This window comes from Anas acuta, chromosome 1 (genome assembly GCF_963932015.1).
Source record: "Anas acuta chromosome 1, bAnaAcu1.1, whole genome shotgun sequence".
Taxonomy (NCBI): domain Eukaryota; kingdom Metazoa; phylum Chordata; class Aves; order Anseriformes; family Anatidae; genus Anas; species Anas acuta.
In genome coordinates, this window is record NC_088979.1 from 86584514 (window position 1) to 86598827 (window position 14314).

General features: G+C 33.8%; 1 protein-coding gene across 13 annotated transcripts in view; it reads left to right on the forward strand.

The window, feature by feature from the left end:
• DMD (dystrophin) overlaps positions 1–14314 on the forward strand; it is a 1220482-nt gene that overhangs the window by 435923 nt on the left and 770245 nt on the right. For 12 of the 13 annotated variants that reach the window (XM_068686720.1, XM_068686803.1, XM_068686735.1 and 9 more), the window contains 2 exons: positions 1486–1667; positions 2683–2805. In XM_068686720.1, the coding sequence (XP_068542821.1) occupies positions 1486–1667; positions 2683–2805 (305 nt within the window). The remainder of the gene's footprint in view (positions 1–1485; positions 1668–2682; positions 2806–14314) is intronic. The other variant, XM_068686794.1, reaches the window with a different exon arrangement.

Consider the following 14314-nt stretch of genomic DNA (forward strand, 5'->3'; position numbering starts at 1 on the left):
AATTTATTGTACAACAGTCTTTTTACATTTGATTCACTAGACAAAGTATGGGAGGTAAACTTTTATGCCAAATAACAAAAAACTCCTTCAAAGAGCTATTATGTAACTTACATGTATATGGTTTGCGTTTGTTTTGTTTTGTTTTTAGAAATTGTTATTGACATGTTGTGCCGGTTTGGTTGCTTGTATGGTTTTATGTTTTGGATTTGTAGTGGAATAGTGCTGATAACACACAGATATGTTAGTTGTTGTAGATCAGTGCTTGCACAGAGTCAAGGTCTTTCCTTTTCCCAAGTTGCCAGCTAGTGAGTAGGCTCTGGGTGCAGATGAAGCTTGGAAGGGGTAGATATAGCTGGGACAGCTGATCCCAGCTGACCAAAGAGATATGCTATATACCACATGGCATCATGCTCAGCAATAAAACTGGGGGGAGTTGTCTGGGGGGCTGCCATTGCTTAGGGACTGACTGGACATCAGTTAGCTGGTGGTGAACAAATAATTTCCCCCCTTCCCCTCCCCCCCCCCCACTTTTTTTTCCCTTTTTTTTCTTTTCTGATTTTCTTTTTCTTTCTTATTAAACTATCTTAATCTCAACCCACAAGTTTTCTAACTTTTTGCTCTTCTGATTCTCTTCCCTTCATCCAGCTGGGTGTGGGAGTGAGCAGTGAGCGAGCTGCTGTGCGGTGCTTAGCTGCCTACTGAGGTTAAATCACAGCAAATATTGAGTCAGACCAAAGACATTTCGTGATTACATGATAAGTATGTGAAAAGTCTGAAATCACATTTGTGTTCCTGCAAAGTTTCCTGTACTCACTGCTATAGTCCGCACAGAGTTTATAGGTACACTTTTAATAGAGCGGTTCTAATATGTATTGTAATGTCTGTGTATACAATGTTCCTTAGCTGTCATTCATGGGCTTCAGGAAGAATATAAGACTGTGCAGAATATAAGAGCTATGTAGTTATATTAGCAGTTGACTTCACTAGTTGTTTTGGATGAACATGCTTTCTAGATTTTTTTTTTTCTTTTTTTCTGTATAACTCTTGCTGCTAATGATTAAATGATATGAAGAAAACATACAAAGCACAATTTTGAAAATGAAACTGAGATTGTCCTTTAAAAAAAAAATCAGTATTCGTACATCAGAAGAAAATGCAGCTTTTCCTACGTCTTGTCCTGTTTAATGAGGATCATGCTGTCAAATTGCATACTGTGTGCATTTTGACTAAACAAATGCAGGAGGAAATTTCATGTTGAATGAGAAAACAAAATTACCATTTTAAACTTTGGCTCCTTCTTATTGGTATGCAAGTTTGGTCTCTAATTTTGGAACTGGTTGTAGGGTTCTAATTAGTCTCTAGAGAACACACATGGACAATAGATCACTCATTAGTCTATCAACTTTCCATGAAGATGATTGGCTATTTTCTCATGCACAGTGTCTAATGTGGAAACTGAAATAATGTATGTTAATTTCCTTCCAGACGTTGCAACTGCCTGTCCAGATAAGAAGTCCATCTTAATGTACGTGACTTCCCTCTTCCAAGTTCTACCCCAGCAAGTCACCATGGAGGCCATCAGGGAGGTGGAAATGCTGCCACGGCATTCAAGGGTCACCAGAGAGGAGCACATTCAAGTACATCATCAAGAGCATTTTTCACACGAAGTAAGTTGTTCTTGCTCTCTTCTTTTCTGCTTTCATCTTGCTGCTCTAATGTGGTTATTTCCCTTACGTGCCCCAGGAGTTTGATGTTAGATGTCCAATAGAAAGGAAAAAAAAAAAAAGAATCACAGAGTCACATAATGGCTCAGTTATATCTGTGGTAAAGATTGTGCTATGTACTTGTCTGCATGAAATGTACAAATGTACTTTTTTATTACTTTTCACTTGCACTTGGCTGTTTAAAAATTAACTTTTTATGAAATATTTGCTTTGCACTTCTCTTTTACAGCACTGGGTGTTTTGAATGTGGAAGGAAGAACACAAAACCTGGATTCTATTTCCATTTAAACAGAGACACGTTAGAGACCCTTTTGCCTTTTTTACAGAGTAGATATTGCCATTTCTCCATATTCATGACACATTTTTAATTACTTTTTTTTTTAGTGTTTCATTTACACTGACTCGTATTTTAAGACTATTTGTTCTCAGCTCATAGTCAGCCTCTCAGAACAGTCACATAATCCCTGCAATTAATTATGCTTCCTTTATCAGTTATGTTTTTGACTGAAATCAAAATAGTCTCTGTTTAAGTGTTTAGTGAACTTTAGGCCTAGTATCCTTGTTCTGAATTTAATCTCTGTCTTGCTTTTTGGGATTCTCATCTGCTCACGGTGAGCAGATGAGCATTGGCTTTGTTTGCTCAGGATTTATTACATGATCACTTTTTTTTTTTCTTTTTCCAGCCTTTCATGGTTGGAATTGAAGAATCTTCAATTCATATTGGTATTCTGCTGAGATTGAGTCCTGAAAGCTTATATCATTTGGGGCGGGATGTCAATTAAATGAGAGCTTTCCTTTCCTTAATATTATCCCAATTTTGACTGTAAATTTGTCACTGTCCTTGAAAAATATAACTGCTGATGCCCTTCCTATATTTACTCTTAAAATCCTTGGTTTTATTCTAAAGTCTGTGTTCCTATTCATATGCCTGTTTTTTCCACCTTTAATTTCTTCATAGATTACAGTCAGTGTACCGCAGGGACCTTCACCTTCTCCAAAACCACGGTTCAAAAGTTATGCATATGCACAAGCTGTGTATGTCACATCCCCTGACCAAAAAAGGAGGCAGGTTCCTCCACAGGTCTGTCAATATTGCCATTTGTTTTAAAAATTGTATTATTAAGCTTTTGCCTGGAATGGAAGTGTGTGCATTTTGCTTATATCTGATCTTGATGGCCCACTTTTTCAATTTTGGTTTTGTTTTTTCTTCTTCTTTTCCTTTTCCCTTTTTTTTTTTCTTTTCATTTTTAAGCATTTGTTAAGTGGTTTTTTGTTGTTTATTTTTTGCTGTGTATTTCAGCATGGCTGGCAATTGATGTTATGCTGATTGCTGGGGATGAACAACATTCAAACACTGATCCTGTTTTAGAATTATCTGCTTCCTTTTTTTTATTCATTTTTGAAAATAGTACATATATTGACTTTAAAGAATACTAAAAGTACGAACCAAACACAAGCTGTATTGGCTTATAATTGTTATTAAGCTTTTGTCTTAGGCTTGATTATAGAAGAACAAGAACCATTTGTTTATGTTGCATTTCCCACCCTGCATAACTTTTAAAGAAAACTATAATTTCAAGAAGACTACGACAGTTGGGAAAGAAGAGAAAGGAAACGTTAAATTTAATATTATTTATATGACCTCAATTATTAGATGACAGCAACTGGTTATTTTATCACAAATGGCACCATGCCAACATTCAAGGCAGGGATTTGTGTTTGTTTTATTTTTAGGTTTGTTTGTTTTGTTTTGTTTTGTTTTGTTTTTTACTTTTAAATAGCTTCATTAGTTTAATGGAATTTGTTTAAAGTAGTCCTCACAAAGAACCTTTCAGTAGTTAGATTTTTGTAATATTTGACAAGTGTGAGAACCAAATATTGTGTAACATGTTCATTAGTTTTTAGGTAAAAATAAATAAATAAATACATAATAGGTACTTATTTGGCACTACAGTGTGAGTTCTCCTGTGGAGACTTAATACTGTCTAACCTCAAAAAAATGTATATTTTAAATTTACAATTCTATTATACATTTTCTGAATCTACTCTTCAAGTGACAGGTCATTACATCCAGTCATTACTGAATAATGACTTCCTTTAAATATTCTAAGAATACTGCATACATCTGCATGAGCTCTGTTACATTATACTAACATCAAATGTGTTGCTGTGGTGATTAATACAGCATTTAAACAAGTCCTTTAAAATCTAGTACAATTAATTTCTTCCACTTAAATACTAAACTTGATAATTCGTAAGAATGAAAAGTCGTGATAGAGCTTTTCTTATTGAGCTACATTTGTTGCAACTGATTATTTTTTTTCCAACATCCCTACCATCAGTATGGTATAAGCTCATATAATTAAAGTTGTTTCTTCAAAAAATAATTATCAAAACGTGCTAAGAAAATGTTGTTTTATTATTCAGTCCTCACCTTGCATTCTGGTTTTCAGATCTTTAGAAATCTGTCTCTCATTTCCAGCTAGTCACCCAAGGAAAAAAATAGTAGAGTTCTTATAATGTGATCTGCCAGTTTCAAAGGTGTCTTAGGTGCTATCACTGAGAAGCAAGATTTTCACTATGCTGGTCTGTTGAAAAGTACAAATCACTTGTTCTGTCGCTATAAACTGTCATCTTACAGGACTTGAATATTGTCATTTCCCCAAGATAGTCAAAGATCATGCACAGAAATTATCAACAATAAGTTTTACAGCTGTTTCTCTCTAGAGGTTTTAGCTGCTAAGATTCATCTTAAATGTAATTGTGTTTAATTGGGTGATGTTTTTAAAGTTTTTCATTGGGAAGATTGTCACAATAGATTTTTGTAATCCAAGCATGAGCCAACTGGAACTCAGAAGAAAAATAAATAAGACTTCTTTCAAAGATTTTGAATGTTATCATCCAAATTTTACCGTTAATGCCATATGTTTCCTGCATATGTTAATTGTCAGAAGTAAAGATGAAATGAATTATGATTATAAAGCTTTCTGTTGGCAAGGAGGAATAATATTTTTTTCTGAAACTCATTGTTTCTTCTGTATAAAGTATCATCAACATTTAATGTATATAGAAAATTTAGTAACACGAGTACACCTTCAATGTCTCTGTTCCTTAATAGCTACCTTCACTGAAATTTTAAAGCTGTTGGAGAAAAACAGCTCAAAAAACCCTTTCTATTCTATCAGGTTCTTGAAATCCCAGACTTCCTGGACCACAGTCATAGTAGGACGCTGTGTTTTTATGGGTTTCACACTTTCCTTCTCTTCATCAACATTTGTAAACTCAGGAAAAACAGGCATTCCTTGTGAAAGTTCCTCTACCTCATTTGACATCGCAAGTGGCAGCATCAAGCCTTTAAAATGAATCATGCTATGTAAAATATTGTTGTGATTTTGTTTTTTAATTTCTGAAAGCTTGAAGCACTGTATATCCTGTTTTCTCAATGCATCCTGTTACACCATCAGCTGTCAAAGTCTTTTATAGTATTACCCTTATAACTTCTTTATAACATTTCACTTCACTTTATCTGTCTCCTTATTGCTTCTCTGATTCTTAACACTTAACTTCAGAACCTGTGTGCAATTGTCTTTAAATCCTTTGTGAAATCTCAATCTATTTGTTATTCAGGAGTATTCTTCTCAGCAAGACCTACCATTTTAATTGCACAAATTTTGGCCAGACAAGTCTGACTTTGCTTAACTGTGATGCATCTCAGATTCAAAGAAAATCTGTTCTACCAACCAATTCACTCAGTGCCTTCTTGCTCTGTGGTCTGTGCTTATCTGCATTTCGTTGAAGTTAAGCCTTTAAAAAAGCTATTACTAACATGACTAGCAGTTCTGGTAGTTCTGGCAGAGTTCCTTTCCTTTTCCTTGCTTGCTTAGAAAGTGTTCATAAGCTCATGCAGATAATAGGCCACAATTCTCAAATATGTATCCTTGAATTCACTATATTAAGACACAAGAAAAAATATATTGGCAAGTATTTTGTCTTGTACTCAATCTCTGTAATGAGACAGTCTGTCTAGCTTCAAACTTAGGAAAAAAAAAGGATCCTTAATTTTCTGAGACACTTGAAAATCTCCGCTTAAAAGTACCCCTTTGCTTCAGTTTCATATTTAGGAAAAAATTTCTGTTTCTGTTGCATCGCTTCATCTCCTTGAACACCTGACCAAGAAGAATGACGACTCCTTATTTAACTTTTTTTTTTTAAATGGTTTTCAGAGCAGTTTCTAATACTGATCCCAAGCAATGCTTTAATATTACTGTTTTTGTTTTTTCTTGCTACCTGAACTCTATAGGATGTAAAAGATAATGTCTTAGATGGGTTCAAGTACAAAGAAAAAGAAAATAAAATTGTTAAACACTGCATTGCCTAGACAAGAACTTCTTTAAATATATTGAAAATGTAAATATGAAATGAGATAAACAAAATCTATCTATGGAGACTGGTACTAGTGTAAATAAGCTTTTGGCAAGGCTGGCTATTCAAAACACAAAATGTGAATCTGGCTGCCTTAAATGTTTAAATTATGAAAAATCAAGCCTTCGATATCTTGTAGATTGTTGTTCTTTTGACAGGAATTATAGTTTGTTTGTTTTTTTTCTCTGGTATATGAAATACAATGTTTATGTGCAGGATTACTTTTAACATTTAGACTGATAAACTTCAGTAGATGTGAATTAAAATAATTTCAGATGCAGTCGTGGCCGACAGAGGGACAGTGTTACTTAGCACTGAATGATTTGCTTTCGGAATTCAGAATCAGAGGCTTCATGTCAGGCTTCAGTGTAGCACTATTTTGTGGGAAATTCCTAGCCCTGCACTCTGTTTTGTGATATGGATTTCACAGAGTTAATATACTAGATTTTAAATAATGTTCATTTAAGCTAATCCTATACCAGTGAGTCTCTTGAACATAGGGTTATTGATAACAGCGTACATATCCAATATTGCAGACTATCTTGAGTTGGAAGGGATCCATAAGGATCATCGAGTCCAGTTCCTGACACCACACAGATGTACCTATAAATTCAGACCATATGACTAAGAGCACAGTCTAAATGCTTCTTAAACTCCAACAGTCTTTGTGCTGTGACCAAGTCCTTGGGGAGCCTGTTCCAGTGCGTGACAACCCTCTTGGAGAAGAACCTTTTCCTGATATCCAGCCTGAACCTCCACTGTTGAAGCTTGGCACCATTTCCTTGGGTGACCATTTCTGGTCACCACAGAAAATAGATAGCTGCCTGCCCCTCCACTGCCTCTCATGAGGAAGCTGAAGACCCTCAGCCTCCTCTTTTCCAGGTCGAACAGGCCAAGTGACCCCAGCCACTCCATGTATGTCTTCCCCTCTAGGTCCTTCACCATCTTCATAGTCCTTCCCTGGACACTCTCCAACAGTTTCACATCCTTTTTACACTGTGGTGCCCAGAACTGCACACAGTACTTGAGGTGAGGCCACACCAGTGCAGAGTAGATCAAGACAATCACTTCCCTCAACTGACCATCAATGCCATGCTTCATGCACCCCAGAATACAGTTGGCCCTCCTGGCTTCCAGGGCACACTGCTGGCTCATATTCAGCTTGCTGTCAACCAAAATCCCCAGAACCCTCTCTGAGGGGCTGCTGTCCAGAGTCTCATTACCCAGTCTGTACATACAGCCAGGGTTGCCCTGTCCCAGGTGCAGGACCTGGCACTTACTCTTGTTAATCTTCATGCTGTTGGTGATTGCCCAGCTTTCCAATCTGACCAGATTTCTCTGCAAGGCCTTTCCACTCTCAACAGAGTCAACAACTCCCAGTTCAGTGTCATCAGCAAATTTGCTCAAAACACCTTCTAGTCCTACATCCAAAATACATCCTATGTCCTACATGCAAAAAACATTGAAGAGAACCTAAAATGAAGCCTTGGGGGACCCACTGGTGGCTGGCCACCAGCCTGATGTGGTCCTATTTACCATAAATATATTTATGTTTGCCATAAATATATACATGTATATAAACATACTTCCATAAATACATTTATGCCAATATATATCTGTTATATATATATATATAAAATATATATTGAAATATGTTATATAATAAATATATGAATATATATATTCAATCAAATATTAAAATATATTCAATTCAATCAATCAATATAAAAAGTAGTTATAAACAGTTTATATGTATTTTTCACTAGCAGCATTTAATAAAATTGTATACAGTCAAAATAAGCTAGCAGAAATGAACAACTAAATGGAAGCTGTTGTGTGTTATTTGTACCATTGGGGGAAATGCAGTTTTCCTATTACTTAGTTTATTCAGAATAACTTGTTGAGTTTGAATTTGGCAGTAGCATCGAGAAATAGAAAGTGTACAACATTTTCTCTGTCCTAAAAGGTATCGGAGTGTGATAACCAATAAGTGACTACATGGTTTTCCCACCAGAATTGCATTTGCAAATATTGTGAAGAACAAATAATTAATTCCTCTGCACATGTTGGTTTTTACTCCAGCCTTTTTATGCCCTTACAGTTTCTAATATGATTATCTTTTCTAAAATATTTTTTATTCTACCCATAATTTTTCATTCCTTTCCAGAACACATTCTGTTTGCTTCCAGTATTTGTGATCTTAAAAATTAGCTTCATTGTTTCTTTGACCTCCTTTATTCTTACTCACATCCCTAATTGCATGGTTCCTGTATCTTCTGTTACCAGGTGCTTTCCTTGTTCTGCCATCTGATGTTTTGCTGTTTCTAGTCTTTTCCTGTCTCTCTTAAATTCAGTTTCAAAATCATTCTCTTCTGTATTCATGGCTTTTAAACTCAGTTTTTAATTACTCATTCATGTTCATCCTAATTTTCCTGATTCTAACAACTCTTCTATGTTTAGCCTTAACTTTTGCTTTGTTCACGTTCTGTGAACGTATACAATAGCTACTGTAATGGATATGTGATTTTAAATGCCTACAGTTTAGTAATACAGTTATTGGTAATTTTTGAGCAAACTTAAAGGAGAATATGACTACAAAACAACATATTTATAATATATTTTTAATCTGTAGATTTTAGTATTATTAGTCTCTATTAAATAAGTTAGCAAGCAGCTATACAACCTATATTTCATGGTTGTATGGTGTCTCTACAAATAGAATTGGAACCCTGTAGCTCTCTGTTCTTGAAGTATGCTTTCATGCCCACCTCATTAGTAATTATATCTGAGGAGTAATTTTAATTAAGTGAATTCCCTCTTAACAGAACTTGAGGGTAAATTCAGGTCACGTTACCATGAATAACCACACTGGAGTAAAAGTTTGGCTTAATAAACACGTTTAATTTTAGCCAGTTAACTGAAGTATAATTTAATATGAACTGCAAATATATATTTATGAGAGAATAATATTTTAGGATACCTTTGTTTCAGCATTTCAAAATAACAATGGCATATAGTTTGTATCTACAAGAGAGTAAATAGGATTCTATAAATTCTTTATATATGCTACACATGTAACATGCATACTGAATTATTATTTAGTTTTATTATTTAATTGTGCATGCTACATACACATGTATATACATATTAGTAGATATAAACCAGAGATAATGTACCCCTCATTATATATGCTACTTCTATATGCGTGTGAGTGTGCATATACACATGCACACACTGGAAATATTTTATCCCTTAAATAGTAAAGAAGCGTAGTTCTTATGTAGATCAGAAGCTATTTGGATTATTTTGGTATGAAAAATGCATGTGCAAATATATGTAGCTGCAAGAAAAAAATTGGCCTACAAAATAGGCATTATGTGAAGGGTGCCTAAGGTACTTCTATTACCCTAAAATATTAGTTTTCATGTGTGAGTTCACAGTGCAGCATATTACAGTGATTAACTGAAGTGACTCTGACAAAATTGTTTCACTTACAAAAAGATTATTTATTTGTTTAAATATTATTTTTATTAATTTTCTTCATTTCCTACATTACATTCTCTATTCTGAGAAGAAAAAATAGGTGAAATAATATAATCGGGAGGTGTGGCTGGGTAAAAGCTGTTAATAAATAGCTTAAGCAAGAATAACTAATAGTAAACTAGACATCTTTAATTCCTCTTTCCTACATCATGAATTTTTGCAGGGTCTCAAAGTATATGTTAATGAGGTAATGTTAAGGTATAGAGCATGAAAGTACCCTACATTTCTACTTTTGTATACCTTATTAAATTTGAGAATGGCCATAATAGGTCTGTGTGACAACAGAATAGCTTTCCTTAGTGAGAACAACGTTTTTTTTCATCAATTATGCTGTTTCCAGAAATTACCAATACTGGATACACTGGAATAAGAAAAGAAGTATGACTAATTACCTGTATTGAAGTATCAGCATATTCTCACTTAACCTCCACTGCTTTGTGGCTCAGAAATTTCTTGAGCCACAGATGGTATCTTAACGTTTATGTCCTCAGTATATTGTTATTCCATTTTTCTATCCAGATGCTTGTCTTTGTAAACATTTAGCTGAGTTTTTATGTAGTTTTCAGTACATCTAGAAATACTTGAATGTTCCTGTTTTTATTATATATTAAAATTATTTGTAATAAATTCTATATTGTTGTAGAATTTACAAACCTTCTGCATTCAGAAGAGGAAAAAGCTCCTTTGTGAGGTGAATAGTTATCACTTTCTCTCATTTTCAGCTTTTGATTTATTATTCAGAACATGTTGAGACAAGCAAGGTAGTCATACAACAGAATTTGAAAGAAATATTAAATCACTTAAGCCTCTCCTGTAACACCATTTTTTGTTAACTTTTAATTTTAAATTGAAAATACATTCTTTGGAGTGATTTCTCCTGAAGTCGGGCAGCCTCTTTAGTTTTAATATAAGCTAAAAATACATTTAGGGAAAGTAAAACACATAAGAGCCGTGAGCTTAGAATTCAGCCTATTCAAGCAAATTTGACTATTTAAGATTTTAGATGACTTTGCAAAACCAACTTTTTAAATAAAGTCTCCCAACTATAATAACACAATATTAAATACTTTGAAATCTCCTAGCCTCCACCCTCAACTTCACAGAAACTAATTAGTATGTCTACTAATTGGTTCTTGTCCCAAACATTTCTCAAAAGAGTTGTATTATAGATGTATCATTTTGTGGTTAATTGCTCTTGCTATTGATGCTTTTTGATACTGTACTGTGTAAAAAGACTATATAAAAAGAGTTTTGGAGTTAAATAATCTTATTCTGAAGACTAGATTTTCTTCAATGAAGATTCTAAAGAGAGCTATCATGGCTTAGAAGCTCAAAATAACAGCAGAATTGGTAGTTGGATACAGTGAATAAAATAAGCTGAAAAATGGTCTTTATTTCCATGTAAAAAACAGTATCAATTATAGCTTTGATATATCTGGGGTTATGTCTTAAGAAACGTATTTGCAAAACTTAATTAGTTTCTTTTGCTGGTTAAAATTTATAGATAATAAATCTAAATGCAGTGCAGATCACAGGCTAATTAAGATTCATATGGTTTTGCAGGTTTGCAAAGAATGCATGGTAAAATTTTGTGGTTGCAGATTATTTTATCTTCCAGCCTTTATACTTTGAAACTTCATGTTCCCTATATTCCTCTGTGACAGTGTATCCAGTAATTTGGATTTTGAGCTCTGGAAGCAGATTGTTATGGGCAGTAGTACACTGGCGTGAAAATTAATGCATTTTCAAACGTCTATATGTTCAATGCATATATATATCTTAATATCATTTTTAAAATTAATGTAGCTTCTGTGCTAAAATTCAGTAATAAGTTTAATTTTATTCTTCTTCTGAAGATGGAAAAAGTTGTCAACTTTTGGTAAAGTTAATGTATCTTAGTTTCGGATTTTGAGCTAAATAATTAGATTTGAGTTCTAGCAACTTCACCAGTCATTTATTAGTGATATTTCCCTTTTCCACTAGCAGCTTTCTTATAATACAAGTATTTTTTGTGAGATATACTGAGATGAGCTCTTTATGCATAAATATATTTTTTACCAACTTCAGCACTAGAAGTATAGTTGATCAGATTTGATAATTAAAATTGCCCAAAGTTTCCTCATCTTTTTGAGGACTAATTGCATGATTTGTACATCTGATTATTATTTACAAATCCCATGGAAGTTTATAGTATTTGCAAGATTTGAAAAATGAACTCTAAGGCACAACAGTCTTCATTGAAAGGTACCTTTGGTGGCCCATAATAAGCAATGCCTGGATCCATTGCATATGTGGCTCACAGTTTTGAAGATTACTTTTCTAAGTAAACACAACTGGAAATATAGTACTGTGCTTGTAAATAAAGGATTGAAATAGTATTTGACCAGAAAAATTTAGTACTATTTAAATTACCATCGTGTATTTCATTTTTTTCTTTAATGTTTAAATGCATGTACTTGTGTATAATTTCCGTTCTCAGGTATCAATATTTTTCATTCTGTAATTGTAAAATAAAAAAAATATATTAAAGCAATGACATGATATATAGTGAGGGAACACGTTTCCATAATTTGCATTATATTTCCCTGGCAGATTTATTTAAAATCAGTGGAATATCCAGTGGTAGAGCACCTAAAGACTCCAGAATGTTTGCCCCTTTCTTGTCTCTAAGTTCTTTTGAATAAGAACTGCCCCTTTCAGTATATAAAATGATGAAGTCTAAAAAGAAATCTTATGTCTACCTTTTTACTTCCACCATCCACTTCTTTAAATTAGTTGCTGTCTTGCATCTAAATTAACCTGGCATAAAGTGAATGCAAAATTTGTGTAGCAGCTATGAAATTTATATTTTCATATTTTTACATGTATATATTTTTACATGTATATACCTTACTAATTCCTGATTCTTGTTTGTTCTGTCTCCGTAGCTTGTTTCTCTTTAACTACTTTTTTTTTTTAACTACTTTTTAGATAGTGTTAACTACCTAAAAGCAGAGAAATGGTAGAATTCAGGTTGTTATCTTTATATCCTTCAGTGAATTGGATAAGCATGTTGTAAACGGAAGTCTGAACTGTATGATAAAGGAAACTGCTGCCTTTGTGAACAGTGATTTGTTGCAGAAGTTAGAAGGTTAGAGAGAAAGCATCTCAAAGTCTACCTGAACCTACAGTATGGTCTTAATTTTCTGTAAAAGAATGAGATATGTGACTACTGACTTGTTCCCTTTATAAGGCATTATAAAATATTTATATATATTCTCTCTATATAAGATTTCTATACACAGGGCCCATTGCAGCACTCCTATTTATACTAAGTGCTTAATGTGAAACTACTTTCTAAAACTGCCTAACTAATTTGTAAAACTCAGAAGCAGTCTTTTTGAACTAATGCAAACATTCTTCAAGAATCTGCAAGCATGTGTCCAGCCCTTCTCCTTCTTTTAGGAGCATAATACAATGGTAGGTAAGGAACTCTCCCTCTCTTTGCTTTCTCACCCTGAAGCAGCTGGAAGCTCATCATTTAAATACTGAATTAATTTAGACAGCTACCAAGCATGCCTCATTTTTCCAAGCTTTTGAAGGTCAAAGGCTTTTTATTTTCTCTTCTTATACTTTAAAGCTTAAGAGTCCTTGAGGTCTTCCACTTTTGACAGGTCCCACCCCCCAGCAGAAAACAGTGATGTATGTAAAAACTCACATTCCTGTCTTTTCATCCAGATAAGATTCTTCTATGTGCAGCAGCAAAGAAGATATCCTAGAGGACAACCTTTGTGTCCAGAGTATTTTTGCCTCCTGGGTTAACCCCTATAACAACTAGCCATTTCCATGCAAAAATGGCTAGCCAATTTTCAAAATAACTTATGAGCTAGTTGGATTACTGATTCTTAGCTGGATGTGAGACAGCCTTCATCAAATATCTGAATTGTTTAGGTTTTCTTTCCCCATAACACGTGTCCTCATATATGTTTTGTTACTCAATAGATTACTCTGTATAAACAAATGGGACGTTTTTATTTGACTGCACCCAATCAGCTTTCTTTTGTGTAATAATTAAAGGCTTTATTGGGAATACCTTTTGATTCAATGAGACTGCATGTATATTTGAGCAGCTTTTTTTCAAAAGTAATACATGTATATAGTAACAACAGTTTAATTTCAGCTTTAATTTCAGCAAACAGTTAATTTTCAGATTGTTTTTTATTCTCTTAAAAATCATGGTTAGAAACAACCATCACAATTTATAATAGCTATCTCTAACAATAAGTCTATGGTTTTGTTCTCAATGCAGTATATGCAATACCATAGAATTCTTTGGTATAGAATAGAATTTTTTTTGGTTTGTTTGAGAAATTTTGAAAAGATTTCATATAAATTCAGAAATAAGGACACTGATTTGTCTACCATTATTTGTAAAATTCAGGGATCTCGTTGTTAGTGCTATAAGGATTATTTCAATATAGTGAAATATTCATTCTTGGCGCTGTAGAACATACCATATTTAAATTTGGGTTGCAGTAATAGATGGAAATCTGTAACTGACTATTAACTGACTATTGAAACACCTAACTTTTTTGTTTGCTTTTTATTACAAAGCACACGGCATAGGTATTAGGTCAGTAACTGTC